Consider the following 16,553-nt stretch of genomic DNA (forward strand, 5'->3'; position numbering starts at 1 on the left):
AAAAGCAGCTGAAAAATGGTGAAGTTGGCTAGCGAGAAGCCAGAGACACATCTGAAGCAATCATCAAGTTTGCTGTCCTTATTTCCAGTCTTTGAAACGATAGTATTCTGTTGGGGTCTGAGTACCTGAGGTTTTGTGTGGAAGTTTGGACGCATGTTGGCAATTTAAGACAAAAGAATATAAAAAGGAGAGCTATAAAACCTGGAGGTAGATCCTTGTTTAAACAGCTGGTGTACTTATCTGAGGAAGGATGTCCTTGCGATGGAAAGAGTGCAGCGAAGGTATACCATATTGATTGCTTTCGGCACAATAGAAACATAGCTTGAACTGAAACCAAAAACCCCCATTCATGCAAACACCTTTGTCTAAAATAGCTGAGGGAAAACATTGTGGAAAGAAGTTTTTAAATTGTCTTTTTTTTTGAGACTGAGTTTGGAATCACTTGTGTGACAATCATCTGGGGGAATTTGAGAAGAAATCAATAGAAGATCGATTACAGGGACTGTGTTTATTAAGAACGTTATAGTGTAAGATATGTTGTGTAATCTGTGTACATTTGTGAAGGTAAAGGGGAGTGAAGGTGTATTGTGTTAAAATCAAACTTTTCAAGCTTAATAAATGTTTGTTTCTTGTTTAAAAACCAACTGGCAGTCCTGTGACTATATTCCTCCACGTTTTCTTAAAGAAAAGTAAAAGTTATGGTCTTTTGAGCCAGGGTTCCATCCTGAGACTTTCCTGTCCATATACACACCAACTGGGATCGTAACAATAGAGATCTGAATCCGATTGTCAATAGACGTAAGACTATAGCCCATCTGTGACAAGCTTAATGACTATTCATATTTCATGTTAAACACTAATGGTATGTTCAATAAACAGAGAACTATGACTTCTAAGAATTTTATGAATTGTTTGATGTTATTTAAATTTTCATACTTAAATGTCACTTGAAAAATAATGCTCAACACTGCAGGGTATTGTTAACTCATGACACAGATACCATAATTTAAGATAGTCCAGCCATGCATGAAAACTATTTGTCCTGTAAGCGCAATGTGAAGTGGTAGATATGCAAGTAGTGCCTCAGGGAATCTGCTGCCAAAGTACGTGTGCTAAGTTATTGTGCTATCTTTGACAACTCGATATTGACCATAAATATTGAAATATGTTCCTGATTCTGCATTGTCAAAGATAATGGCTCAACGCTGACTGGAAGGTAATTGCATCTCCAGGGGCTGCTTGTTTGGTTATCTGAGATTACTTTAAAGGAGTTTTTTTCTTACCCTGCACTCCTTTTGTGCTTCATAGCTTTTAAGACTCTCTTTGTTGGACGAATGAGCAAATACACAATGCAAATGGAGGTTATGTCTACCATCTTCCACTGAAAATGTCTTCATTATACTTGTAGTCCCATTGCATTGTGCCGAGATCAGAGTTTGACTGCTAATCTAACTTACAGCTTGAGATAAACTTAGCGGAAGCATTCCAACCTGCACCAAATTCCCAGGTTTGCCCTTGTACTTCATACTTCTCCTTGAATCTTTTTGTCTCATGCCTATGTAAGGGTTGCAGAGACTCGGGTAGTTCTCTGGTACCTTGTTCAAGAGCCGCCTCCATGTAAAGACCTAGACTTGGAATGTCGACAGATCCTAGTTCTAACACTTGTTATCCATGCACTTTCTGTGAGGATTATGCTGACATCCTGGGCTCTGAAAAAAGTCTGTCTTCCTGATGGTGACACCTAGCCCCTTACCAAAGTCTCCCCACTCATCTTTTCTTTCCAGTATTTGCTCCTCCCAAACTTCCATGATGGTGACAGCAAGTCGCACCTTTGAGCTCTTGCTCCAGTACTTTCCCCTCTTTTGAGCACCTCAGCCTGTTTTACTCCTCAAGCCCTAACTTTAAGATCATTGTTGTATACTATCTGACTACTCACCCCAACCCAATTCTGAGCTTCTCTCTAAAGTCTCATCTCTCAGCCCCTGTAGCTCAATAAATCCTCATTCTGGGTGAATGCTGGAAGCTCCTGTTGTACTCCTCTGAATTCACTGCATCTTGTCCCTAAGCTATTCATAGAATGAGCTCACTCAAATTCACAGCCAGCCCCTTCACCTCATTATCTGCCGAAGTGTGGTGGAGGCAAGTTCAATGGAAGCATTCAAATGGGAACAAACTGTTGTCTGAAGATGAAGAACGTGCAGGGTTATGGTGAGAAGGCGCTCAGGAAGGAGAGGGTGGTGCCTGAGGACTACCCGTGCACTATCTCCTGGTAATGCCTGGGCACTGCCCCAGCACTGGCAGGGCCAGTGTGATCATTCCTCCTAATCTGCATGGAATGTCCTTCATTCTGGTATAGTCCAAATGAAGGAATTAGCATGTTGTTATTTTTGGTGGCTGGATGCTCAGTTGGTGAGTTGCTCATTTTGAGAACTGGTGCACGGGGCCAATTCTGTGCCATGCAATTCTAATCTATCTCTACACGACTGTGGTCTTGATTGCTGTTGAGGTGACTTTCGACCACTTCTAACAGAGACCCATACTGTTTGAATGTGTTCCAGGAGGCTTCATCTTGTTCCTCACTTCCCTGCTGCACTCTTTCCACCATTTATCCAGTACCTTTTGGATATTGTGCAGTGATCTGAGTGAAGCGTTATCATGCCAGGCAGAGGGAAAGGAGGCAAAGGGCCGGGTAAAGGCGGAGCAAAGCGGCACCACAAAGTGCTTCGTGATATCCAGGGCATCATCAAGCCAGCAATCCACCGCCTGGCTCGCTGTGGCTGTGTCAAGCGGATCTCGGGTTTGATCTCCGAGGAGACTCGCAGGGTGCTGAAGGTTTTCCTGGAGAATGTGATCAGGGATGCGGTCACCTACACTGAACACGCCAAGCGCAAGATGTGGTGTACACTCTGAAACTCCAGGGCTGTACTCTCTATAGATTTGGCAGCTGAACAACTCGACCCTTTCTATCTTCGCAATGTACAGCCTTCCCACGTCAATTTGAACAGACTATTTGTTACCCTTGGGATGATTCTTCATCCAGTGACTTTTGTCCCTGGTTTCAGCACTACCTTGGAGGTTAATCTTCAATTCCTGGGGCCTGTTGGACAGTCAGCGAGAGTTGATTACCCTACATCTATCCCTCACCAGAGTCTTCCCCAAACAGCTTCCACAAGAGTGACTGCAATACTGATAATCACTCATGACGTACTAAGTACTTGCCTGTTCTCAAATTCATTTGGAAATCACTGGTACTAGAAATCTAACAGCACCATTACAGATCATATTAAGTTCTTCTGTTTGCTTTCTCAATCAAGTACTTTCCTGATTACTTTTGCAGCAAATGTTGCAATGAGCAGAGTTCTGTTGTTTCACAACACAGTCTTGTCATATTTCCACCTCTGTAACATGCCCACCGTCACCCAACCTGAGTCCTTAGCTGCTAAAGCCCTTGTTTTTGTTAGCTCAATGCTCAATTACAGCAATGCCCTTGTTGTAATCTCAGCCTCGCCAAGTGTAAATTGCAGCTTTTGCAAAGCTTGACTGCCCGCATCCTGTCCGACATTCACTCCTGCTCCCTGGCACCCCAGTTGTTGCCAACTGGCATTGGCACCTTCTCCCTTAACACGTTGAATTCAAAATCCTTATATTTTCTCCAGCTGGTCCTCAGATTTTGGCCTTGAGTAATGCTCCTTTTGCTGTCCCATTTTGGAGAGTGCCAGCAGTTGCCTTCGATACTGAATTCTGCAAGTAGCTTGCTAAACCATCCCCCCTCAACCTTTGAGTAAATTATTGGTGTGTTTGCTTGCAGCATGCCAGGATGGACAAGATATTATGCACCAGATTGTCTTTTTGGGGGTTTTTGTTTGCACCATTTTTAATGCATTATTTATATAGACAAATTAATACTGTGTTCATCTATCAGCTGCTATTGATTGTAATAATCAGAATTGCTGTTCCTAGTTCTCCAAGGCATTAATCAGAGCCGCTCATAATGGTGGGAGTTTTTCTTGCTATAAAAAGTGAAGACACTACATAAAAATGTTGTTGATGAAAAGTTGAAGGAGAATGAAGTGAACTCGGGAACGAGGGCATAATAAGTTGAGATGGAAGGAGGAAGATTCATCATCCTTGTCCGTTACTTTATCGAAGAACTTGATCAAGTTATTCATGATTTTTCTTGTGTTGACGTTTGCTTATTAGCCCAAAATTTTTCAAATGCCAATTAACTTGCTTCGAGATTGTTGTCTCATTAACCCCACTGCCCATGTTAGGCTGAGTGGCCTGCAGTTGCTAGATTTTTCCCTCGCCCTTTTTTAACCAAGGATGATGTATTTTCAATTCTCTAGTTCTCTGGCACCATTTCTGAAAAGAATTATGAAATTGTCACCAAAGCCTCTTCAATTTCCATTCTTGTGTCTAATAGTAACCGAGAATGCACCACGTCCAGACAGGTTGACTGACTAATCTGAGTGTACAGTAATATAACAACGTCATGTCTCCTACGTTACACTACAATTGAGACCAAGGTTTTAAAGGTTGAAGCAAAAGGTTCACCTTTTGTGTTTTGTTTTTATGTGGAAATGAGACATGCATATATTCTTGTAAAGTTTTAACCAAAATAACATTGCAAGGCGAAGGTGACTGTTTTGCATACTGAATTATGTAAATAAAATACATACGATAGTTACTGAGGGGAAACTAATACTACAGATAATCCTAGACACATACAACTCTCGAAGAGACCATTCAGCCCTTCATGCCTGTGCTTGCTTTTTGAAAACTCTTCGAATTTAGTTCTGCTCTTCTTGCTCTTTTCCCCAATCCTGCCAAATTTTCCCCATGAAGTATCTAGTCAGTTACTTTTTGAAGGTCACTATTGTACCTGTATCCTCTACACTCAATACATTCCAGATAATAAATTGCTGTATTTTAAAAAAAAATTGTGTTCTCTCTGGCTCTTTTGCTGATTAACGGAAAATCTGGGTCCTTTGGTGTCTGAACATTTCAATCATTGGAAACTGTCTCCTCTTGCATATTGTATCAAACCTATTCTTAATTTTAAGCAACTCCATTAAATCTTTCCTTAACCACCTGTAAGGGGAAACATAGGATTTGGGAGCAAAATTGGCCATTCAGCCTTTCGGGCCTGCTCCACCATTGAATAATATTATGGCTGATCCGGTTGTGATCTCACCTACACTTTGTTGTCTGCCTCCATGATCCTTGACTCCATTGTCTATCAAAAATCTGCCTAAATTCAATGACCAACCTCCACTGTTGTCTGGGGTAAAGAATTCCATCTATTAATGACCCTCAGAGAGAATTTCTTTTCATATCCATCATAAATGGTAGACCTCTTATTCTTAAACTGTGTCCCCTAGTTCTAGGCTGAAATTCTCCCTTCTGGGGACCAAGTCCCATGGCAGGAGCAGGAACATGGATTGTTTCCCAGGACTGGCAATGTGGAGTGTTTCCCATTGCGGAGGCCTGTAGGAAAACTTGCCAAATCTTCTGGCACGTAGTCCTCCATCCTATCCCTGAATGACTGGGTCTTCACCTGAGTTCAAATGAGCTTCAGGCCGGCCTCCAGCAGGTTTTCCAATCCGCCATGACTGGAACCAGGGCCTGACATTTAATCCCACAGTGGGGGTTTGGCAGAATTCTTCCAAATGAAGGCCTGACCATGCATACCCGATTCTGTGTAGCACCAGCAGGAAAATCCATCAGTGCAAGACCGGTCTGGAACAACATGGCGTGCAGATGCGGAACACACCTGAACAGTGCCTGTGCTGTCTCCAGATTCAGTGTCCTGGAGTAGGTCTATCTTCCAGATTCGGAATGTTCCTGGATTTTCATCTTTTCTCAAGGGGTCCATCTTAAGGCCTCAGAGTGTTCCCAGAGATCCGTCTTCATTTTCAGGAGGTCCACCCTCTTTCTTCAGTAGTGGGCCAATGATGTTGGCCGCCTTTTCAATATACTCGGATAGGACGTTCAATTAATGAGGCCAGAGCCAGAAAATTTGGTGTGTTTTCATGCTAGACTCTGCAGTGGGAAACGCTCCATATTCCCATCCCCGTCACGGAACTTAGCTCCCAGATGGAAGAATCCCGTAGTCTTTCCCACAAGCGGAAACAAACCTTCTCTCAGTATCTACCTTCAAGCCTTCTCAGGATCTTAAATAAGATAAGATCACCTCTCATCCTTCTAAACTCCAGTAGATATAGTCCCAACCTGTTCAGCCTTTCTTCATAATATAAGCCTTTCGTGCTGGGAATGAGCCGAGTGAACCATATCTGTACTGCTTCTAATGCGATTATATATATTTAAAAATGAGACCAATACTGTGCACTGTATTCCAGATGTGATCTCACTAGGGACCTGTGCATCCACAGTAAACCCGCCCCAGAACGATCCTAGCTTCTCTGGTTTCTTCACAGAACTGAAGTTTCTCATCCCCGGTATCATTTTCTCAAGGACACGATGGGTAATCTCTTGTACCAGCTATTTCCCTAACCCTGAGGCAGAGCCTTGTCTACTGTTGTGATATGATGACATGCACCTTTAAGGGAGTGCATCTTCAACTGTTGTCAGTCATATTTTATCTTGACAGGATATGACATATTAATCCCATGATTTACAGACAGTCAGCATGCAGCAGGGTAGAGATCAGATGGTACTCTACTTGGCCTCTGAGTAAGTCTATCCGTATATTGTCTTATCTTTAAATAAAGAAGCCATATTATTGTTTCTCCAATCTTAATGCATGATTGGTATGTTCATGTCAGAAGAAGAAGAATGCAATATTTACCTGTATAAAAGATAATTCTCCCCATGTCTGCATGGCTTTCCTCCCACACTCCAAAGATGTGCGGGGTTAGGGTGATTGGCCATGGTAAACTGCCCCATAGTGTCAGGGGCACTGGCAAGGTTAACACATGGGGTTACGGGGATAGAGCTTGGGTGGGATTGTTGGTACAGGCTTAATGGGCCGAATGGACTTCTTCTGCACTGTGGGTATCTGTGAGAAGAGATGCAATACGGAGTTCTGCTTCCATCAGATATTACACCTCCATTTGTTCTTAATTCAGACAATCACCATAAAATTAAAATTGAATGTTTAACATAAAACAGTAATTATCACTTAAAGTAAGGACGATGGTAAGCAGTTGTCGCTAGATTTGATCCAGACACCACTTTTTCTATACTTGGAATTCTCTAATGATCTACTTATTCCTACCAGTCCCAGGAGCTTATTGATATTTAACTGGGTCACTCCATTCCTTTTGTGTTGCACATGGTGAATTGGGAGACTGAAGAGTCTGGTTTAAATATGATCAGATGTTATATTAATGTAGTCTGAAGCATCACATTTCATTGTGATATTTTGAACCCGCATGATGTAAAGGAAATCAATCTGTGTCAAATGACATTGCTATGTTAGCACAATTAACCCTGAAGGAAAATCATAGTTTTTAACAAAAAATAGTTAATATATCGACCTGAGACTAAATATTAATGCACAATTTTATTGCATATTTGTGAGTATACATTTTTGATAATTATTTGTGTAGTTGAGGAAATTTTAGTCCTGAAATACCTTAAGTTATTGATTTAAGGGGAACAATGGTACTTGTGCACTACATTCTTTTACAAAACAGGTGCATAGCCTTAGGTTTTATTTCCCCAATCCATGCCTGTAATTATGTTTGTAGTTGCAGCTTACAAATACCTATTATACTGAACTATTTACCTGGGTGGGGTTAACTTTTTGATAGTTTGTTTCAACTTCTGCTAACAAGTTTCTTAGCAGACATTTTGTTTGTATTTGTTAAAATTACACGTAATCCCAGCACTGAATGTTCTCCGGAAGCGTGTCGTGAAGGAAAACCCAACAAATATCCTGCTTTCCTCGTAAAGCCCTGCTTGATACTTCTCTTGTGTTTCAGCTTGTTCAGCCAGCGCATGGTTAAGCTGTACACCAAGATTCCAATTTTGAATATGTGCAAAGCAGCATCCTTGGTCTCGGTGCTCCTGTGTTATACAGGGGAAAGTTGGCCGTGGTTGTTGCTTCTGGCCACTATCTAGTAACTCCTGCCGAAAGTGTGTGCTTGTGTGAGTGTGTCGCTTGGTGAAATGTCGGACCTGAACATGATGCCCCCTGTGGTCACATAATGAATGAACATTTAGCATCAAGGCTTACTTATAAATAGTCCTGTGTCCGTGGAGCCATATCCCAGTGAGGACTCCATACAACCATTAAAAAGTTACAGCATAGAAGGAGATCATTTGGCCCATCATATCCATGGCAACCCAAGGTCACTCAGGTGCGCATTTTAATCCCACCTTGCCACACCTGACCCAAAGCCTGTAGCTTACAGCACCTAAGGTGCAGATCCAGGTACTTTTTTAAAGTGTTTAGGGTCTCGGCCTCCACCACCAGCTCGGGCAGTGAACTTCAGGCACCCACTACTCTGTGTGTAAAAAAAAAACCACCTCTTCCTCATGTCCCTCTACACCTTCTGCCACTTTCAAGATCTATATCCCCTGGCTCTAGAAGTCGCCGCAAAGGGAAACAATTTTATTCTGTCCACTCTATATCTCTTCCCCCTCATAGGCCTCAATCAAGTCACCCCTTCTTTTGTTCCAAGGAAAATAACCCTAAGCTATCTCTCCTCATAGCTACACTTTTCTAGCCCTGGCAACATTCTTGTAAACCTCTGCACTCTTCCGAGAGCAATTATGCCCTTCTTGTAATGGGGCTGACCAGAACGGCACACAATACTCCAGTTGTGGCCTCACCGGTGTTTTATACAATTCCAACGTTATATTCTTTTAATATTCTATACCTCTGCCAGTGAAGAAAAACATTGCATATGCCGTCTTTACACCCTTGTTTACCTGGGTGGGGTTAACTTTTTGATAGTTTGTTTTAACTTCTGCTAACAAGCTTCTTAGCAGGCATTTCGATTGTATTAAAATTACACGTAACACCAGCACTGAATGTTGGCAGGAAGTGTGTCGTAATGGAACTGCTGCCTTGCGGGACCTATATACTTGTACGCCAATATCTCGCTTCATCAACCCCTCTTAATATATTTCCATTTATTGTGCACTCCCTAAATGCATGACCTCACAAGTATGGGAAAGATCAATCAGAAAAAAAAAGCGTATGATAGGCACAAAGAACTAAGCACTGCAGATAGCCTGGACAAATATAGGAAGTGCAGGGATGAAGTAAATAAGGAATTCAAAGCGAGGGCATGAAAAAAGATTAGCTTTGTATTTTGCTTTTTAGTGCTTTCCAATGATGTATCCTCTAGCAGTCCCGTTCAGTCCACTCAGCAAAGTTCCTTCTCATTCCTGCAAAATTTGCCTTCCTCCAGTTCAAATCTTTTACTCCTGCTTTGTCTCTTTCCTTTTTCATGTCTAACTGAATTGTGATCATTACCCCCAATATGGTCGTCGACTGTCAATTCACCTGCTTGCCCGCCTTCATTCCCCAAGACTAGATCTAGAATTGCATCTCCTCTCGTTGGCTTTGTCACCAATTGGTTGTAAAAAATTCCCGGACACACTGCATGAACTTTTCTGTACCCCTTATATTGTTTGAATCCCAGTTTATATTGGGATAGTTAAAATCTCCTACTTTATTGCTCTCTTGTTCTCACAGGCAGAAATTTGCTTACATATTTGTTCTTCCATCTCCCTTTCACTATTTGGGGATCTGTAGTATACTCTCAGTGGTGTGACTGCCCCTATTTTATTTCTAAGCTTAACCCATAAAGCCTTGTTTGTTGACCCGTTTGGTATATCATCCCTTCTCACAACTGGAATTGATTCTTTAACCATGAGTGCTAATCCCCTCCTTTTGTATCTCCCACTCTATCATGTCTGAAGACACTATGACCAGGGATATTGAACTGCCAATTTTGCCTCTTCTTGAGCTAGGTTTCCGTTTATAGCAATGACATCTGCTTTCATGTGTCTACCTGTGCCCTTAACTCATCTACCTTGTTTGTAATACTCCTTGCATTGACGTATAAGCAGTTTAATCTTGTCAATTGCCCTTGCTGGACACTTTTTAAACTTTGCTTCTCCTGTACTTCCAAATCTACCACTACATCTTCAACATCACTAGCTAATGTTCTATCTCCATTTTCCTGTTCTGAATCTGACCTATCTGAATTAAAATTATGTTAAAATCAGATTTTGCATTCTGGCTATTATTCTTCAACTATGCCTCTGAATTTTCACAGCTTTGTTGTGCAGCAGCTTGTGATCTTGTGCTGTTACTGATGCTCAGCCAGAGCTTAATTCTGTGTCCTGCAGTGTATATTTTGCTGTTATACCTCCTTGCTTTCTGAATTAATGTACCTAGGATGGAATATTGTTTTATTCCTTTGCGTATCTATGTTCTTGTTCTTCCAATAATCTATTCATTGTCTCTGTTTCTTCCATAAACTGCTAAAAATGTCTTGCTTCAGAGTCTTGATTTGGGAGCACTGTGAATTTAATTACGATTGGAAGTTTTCTGTGTCTTCTAAGAGATTTAAAATCGAAAAGCATGAAATGTGTCTGCGCATCCATTGCCCATCAATAGTTTTTGTATGGAGGTTATAACTTGCAATTTCCTAACATTTCATGTGTTGCTCACCTTTACAATTAATCTTTGCCTTTTTCAATTGCTGATAGATAATGGGCACAAGAAATAACTATTATCCTAATTAATCCTCTTGGACAGACCTTTCTTAGTTGGTTGAATTCCTGAGCAAAGTAAGTTTTGAGGAGTGGTGATATGATACATGCATGTCATTTTCTTTTTACCAATTTTTCTCTGGGGATCGGAGTGAAATCGCTGATGACTATTTCTATTAATTTCCTTCAATTTGTAGTTCAAATAACAACATTTATCCCTCCTCCCAATCGTTTTTTGATGGTTGTTAAGCCAAAGGTATTTTTATATTTGAAGAGAACCTCTCCTAACCTGTTACTGAATGGTGTTACTGAGATTCTAGAGAAGGCCAAATTATCTCAGGATGAGCTTGTCGCCATCATAAGAAATGCAAAAGGCCAACAAAAGTATGAAGCTCCCTTCTCTCCCACTTGCTTCTCAAAACTTATTTTTAACTAGCTGATTTAATTGAGGACTTAACTGTGTAGATGCATTTAAAATATTCCCTTTTATTTCCTCGCAGGCTCAACTATTCAAACATGGAAAAAGAGATGACTTTTTACCCTTTGGTATGACAATATACTTTGCACATATATTTTACTTTAATCAGATTGGGATTTCACTTTGCTAAAATGAGGGAGGTAATCAAATGGCAGGTTAATACAAAATTTTAAGTATATTGTACAGTTTTGGGCCTGTATTGCAGTTGGTGATGTAATGTGAGGTTCCATGCAGTCTACACAAGTGTTCTTCAATATGAAATGATTAACTCATCTTGCATTTTGCTCATTAAGTCAGTTTTCTGTTTCTTGGTTTAGTAATTTCCAGCCCTATTCCTCAAGTACTGTCAATCTTTCTGAAATTAATTTAATTTAACAGCTAACACATGTCCTGCTTCTTCCTCTATGGCACATTTTATGCTGCAATGGAAGAATATCCAAATATTGCACAAAGTTGTTCTGGCAAGAATTATGGCAAGATAATATATTGCTAATCTATGTGTAATCATAGAAAATAAGTATTTTCTTCAATAGGGATAATCCATACGTCTTGAGGTTTAAGACCTAGTTGGACTGATTCTGTGGAATCGGCGTACTTAAACTGAACCTAAATTGTTGTTATGCACTTGACTCCCTACTTCTAGACAAAGGCTGGGAATTGGGTCATAGTGCCAGTTTGTTTTCCTCATTCGATTATAACAAATTTAGTTTCCGTTTACAAAGACTGTACCACTTGTTTCAAACTGCCTTACACAGGGGCAGGGAAACGTATTAATAAAAGGAACAAAGGATGTGGTAAAAAGCTAAGCTGTGTGTGATAGGACAGGTGACCGTAATATGGAAATACAGATTTTGTTAAGTTTCGAAGGGTAAATGGTCTCATGAAGTAAAGTGTCTATGTTTGATGTGTTTGCTGCCAAGGTGAGGCATGTATAAGATGATGATGCATGAAAGGCATGTGGGACTGAAGGGGATGCAAATATTCAAATACTTATAGAAATGCATTGGGCAAAGGCGTTTGAGAGATCTAAAAATGAGATTCGAATTTTAATATGGGCAAAAATTATAATAACTTCGGTATGTGTGCCATAGGAGCTTACCAAAGTACTGCCCCATTAGCTTACAAGTAATTGGGATCAAGCTGACTCAAAGAGGAGCAGGAGGAATTTAATAATGAACTGCTGAAATGTTATTTGTTGGACTGTCCTTTGATATTTTTAGCTGCTGAGTCTAAGAACTACGCAAAACCTTTAATAAGTGCGAGCAGAGTTTGTGGACAATTTCTAAAATGGGCGTGGAAATAAATATCTCTTTCTAAAGCATTTGCCAAATAAAATCTGATACAGCAGCTCTATTGTAGCACCACACACGAGATTTTAAGGCTTTTACGGTTCAAAAATGTTTCTGCTGCTTGACTGAGTTAAACTGGAAGACCACATGAGATAGAACACCCTGGAGTCCGGGAGCTTTCCGCACAGTTATTGAGGTCATTGCCCTATTACCACCAGTAAATGTGGAGGTGGTGCTCATAATCATGCATCCAAGTTTCAAGTCAAGGAGGTCTTATGTCAGCTCTTACTCCCAGTTCCTTGGGAATAATCCATTGAATAGATTTCACTCAAAGGCAACCTGGCTTGGTAGTCACCTACATCTGTTCAGGTTGTAAAATGAACTGCCCTCTTCATTTGATGAGTGCATTCTCAAGATTTCGTTGAATAACTGACTATCTTATGATGTCTATGATCTCCACCAAAGTTGACAAAATTCTAGAACTGAGCCCAATTGAAAGTGAGAGCTAGAGAGAGTAGGTTTTGGTTCCAACTATGTCATTGTTTCCAAATATATATTTTCTGAAGCAGATCGTGCCTTGGATTGGGCTGGGGCGGGGCAAATGTTATTGTGAAAAGTTTGAGCTACAATCCACTGAATATGTCAAGTTCTTTGGAGATGGGTCGGGAGGTAATTCAATCTAATGACCAGAAAGTTTTCTGGTTGTAAGTGAAGTTGTGGTCTCCACATTCTGCAAGAGAACTCATGGTGCCAATGAAAAGATCAGTTATTTTCCTGTCTATCTGTTTGTGAAGTTGCTTTAGTTGAACCCCTTGACCCAGTGATCCTAGAGTACTCCTTCCTCAACCAATGAGGGTCAAAGAGGTCTTGACTTTAGGTTTCACACGGTCATCACAAGGGTGCAATATTTTGCAGGTAGCTTGATTATGAACGCCTCCTGAACATTTAATGGTGGTAGGAACATAGGAACAGGAGTAGGCCATTTAGCCCATCGAGCCTATTCCATCACTAATATAATCATGGCTCATCAGATGCCTTGAATGCCTTTTACACCCATTATCTCCATAACCCTTGACATTATTAATCAGAGATCCATCAATCTTAGCCTTAACCATGCTCAGTGACAAAGCTTCCACAACCCTCTGGGGTAGGGAATTTCAAACATTCACAGCCCTCTGTGTAAAGAAATTTCTCCTCATCTCAGTCCTTACATCCCCCTTATTTTGAAGTTGTGTTCCCTGGTTCTAAACTCCCCAACCAAGGGAAGCATCTTATCTGGACCTACCCTGTCTATTCCTTCCAGTATTATGTAGGTTTCAATGAGATCACCTCTCATTCTTCAAAATATGGGCCCAGTTTGCCCAATCTCTTTTCATAAGACAATCCCACCATCAAGCCTGGTGAACCTTCATTGCACTCCCTCTTTGGCAATAAAACCCTTTCTGAGGTAAGGGGATCAAACTGCACACAGTGCTCCAGGTGCGGGCTAAGCAAGCTCCAATACAATTGAAAAAGGACCTGACCACTCGTACTCAAATCCTCTTGCAATAAAGGCTAGCATTCCATTAGCCTTCCTAATAACTTGCTGCACCTGCCTGCTAGCCTTCAGTGACTAATGGACAAGGACACCCAGGTCCCTTTGTGCATCTACACTTTCTAATTTCTTACCATTTAGGAAATAATCTGCACATCCTTCTTACCAAAATGGATCACCTCACATTATATTTTTCCACACTGTATTCCATCTGCCATGTTCTTGCCCACTCACTAAGTCTGTCCAAATTCTCCCGGGGCCGCTTTATCTTCCTCACAACACACGTTTCCATCTAGCTTTGTATCATCTGTGAAGTTGGAAATATTACATTTGGCATCCTATCCAAATCATCATCAATTGAGATTGTGAACAGCTGGGGCACAAGTATTGACCCTTACGGTACTCCACTAGCCATAGCCTGCCAACACGAGAATAACCCGTTTATTCCTACTGACTGTTTTCTGCCTGTTAGGCAGTCCTCAATCTACAGTAATATGGGAATAGCCTCAATAATTGTGGAAACCCCTGACCTCTGGGGTGTTTTATCTCTTGTGGTCATCCAGCTTCACCTATTCAAATATTTAATCTGAGCCTATCAAGCCTATGAATAAATAGAGAATAATCAAACGAGATGCCACTGAGATTCTTCCTTCGAAGCAAACCACTGAGGAGATGTGGGCAACACAGAGACGGCCACTGAGATTCCTTCTTCAAAGCAAGACACAGAGTCCAACTTTTTTAGGAAACAAAACTTAGTTGTCATTTCTCCAAAATGTGTAATATAGAAATTCTTAACTTTAAAGAACAGTGACCCCATTCCATCAAAATCGCTGGTGACAAAAGTTGAGGGCAGGTTCAAATTAATTCGACAGCTGCTTCCTGGGCTCACTCAAATCATAGAAATACTAGAACTACAATATGAAATTTGGCTGGAGTTGCATTCTGATTAATTAATATTCAAATAGTTAAACCAGCTTCAGACTCCGGAATGTTTACATTGTAGTCTGTGTTTTGAATAATTGTTCAAAATTGGTTTCTCCTCTAGCTCCGCTGGTATTGAAGTGCCTTGATGAACGCAACATTCCTGAGTGTAATCACACTATCCTACGCAAACTGGGCATAAAACTCATTCAAAGGTTGGGCCTGACATTTCTCAAGCCAAAGGTTGCCAAGTGGAGGTAAGTGGGCTCCTGCATCTCGGTTCCTCAGTCAAAAATGTGGTGCTTGAATTGCCCAGCAGATCAAACAAAAAGGTGATGGTGCCATGGAATGGTCGGTTAGAAATTGGTTTTAGTTATAATTCCTCACACGTGTTCTTCATTTTGATCCACTCATCAAGAATAGCACAAAGCAAGGGTGAATCTACACTCTTTGCAGTCTGTCCAAATCTTGAGTACAAGACACAAATTTCTAATCAAATGTTAAAATATTTTTAGTCTTTGAATTTTGACTTTGATATTGGATGTTGACTGATCAAGGAGAAAAGATTGAAGTTAGAGGCAAGAAAATTAGAATTTACTTTATCGGGATTACAAGTGTAATCATAACTATTTGAACACATTCATAGTCTTTGATTTTTCGTTTGTTTTTTCACATGTTCTTTTTACTTCAATGCAAAATGTTTTTTCTTATTTATAGATATCAACGTGGGAGCAGGTCTTTGGCTGTTAACTTACAAATGGCAGGTCAAGGTCAAGCCACTAATAACCTTTCATCTATACAGAAAATGGAATTAAAAGCAGAGGATGATGATGATGACGATGATTATGATATCCCTGGAGAGATAGAGAATGTAGTAGGTGTGTTTATGAAGAGTAAAGCATATAATGTGCAAAATTCTTGTGAACAGCTACATCCAACCATTTTAGACAAAACAGCTTGGCTTAAACTTTTTTGAATAAATGAACAATAACTTAAATAAACAGATTTTGCAATAGCACTTGTTTTTCTGTATTAATTTTTTTTTTGACTTGCAAATGTCTGAAATGCTGATGAGGAGGGATTGAGGGAATAAATATTAGAATTGGCTGACGAACCACCGGCTTTAACTATAAGGATCCATAGGGAAGGGTTCCAAATATATCCTTGGAGGAAAGGATTGTATCTTTGTGACAAGGATTGTCCCATTGTGTATTATTTTTCCTTGATTTGTTATAAAAACTGGAGTTCTCTCTTTCATAATTTGAATGTTTGATGTGTTTCTGTTTCCTACAAGTAAGTGCATCGTGTACTGATCAAAAACAGTCAGATTTCTAAATCTTGTTTAATGCTTAACATCCATACTGGATATAGAAATGGTCAGTTCACCTGCAACATTATTGATTCTCTGACTGGCATGCCTTTTGACTGCAACTAGAATTGGTAAACTGGCACTATAAGTTTGCACGTGGAAAGAAAGGGTGCTTTTATGTCAATGTATGTGTGAAATGTTTATGCCCTTACTAATTGTGTGAGAGAATACATGATATGTTTTAAAGATGCTTTTGCTTGTGTGGAAATTATTTAAGGGATATATTCAATCAGTGTAGCGAAGGAAATTCCATTACACAATTCACCT

The 16,553-nt window shown here is 40.4% G+C and overlaps 1 protein-coding gene across 2 annotated transcripts in view; it reads left to right on the plus strand.

The window, feature by feature from the left end:
* The window catches only part of tbcd (tubulin folding cofactor D), a 248,461-nt gene that overhangs the window by 43,119 nt on the left and 188,789 nt on the right, over positions 1–16,553 (plus strand). For both annotated transcript variants that reach the window (XM_078225420.1, XM_078225421.1), the window contains exons 8-10: positions 11,196–11,241; positions 15,042–15,174; positions 15,635–15,795. In XM_078225420.1, coding sequence (XP_078081546.1) covers positions 11,196–11,241; positions 15,042–15,174; positions 15,635–15,795 — 340 coding nt within the window. The remainder of the gene's footprint in view (positions 1–11,195; positions 11,242–15,041; positions 15,175–15,634; positions 15,796–16,553) is intronic.

This window comes from Mustelus asterias, chromosome 12 (genome assembly GCF_964213995.1).
Source record: "Mustelus asterias chromosome 12, sMusAst1.hap1.1, whole genome shotgun sequence".
In the NCBI taxonomy this organism is placed as follows: domain Eukaryota; kingdom Metazoa; phylum Chordata; class Chondrichthyes; order Carcharhiniformes; family Triakidae; genus Mustelus; species Mustelus asterias.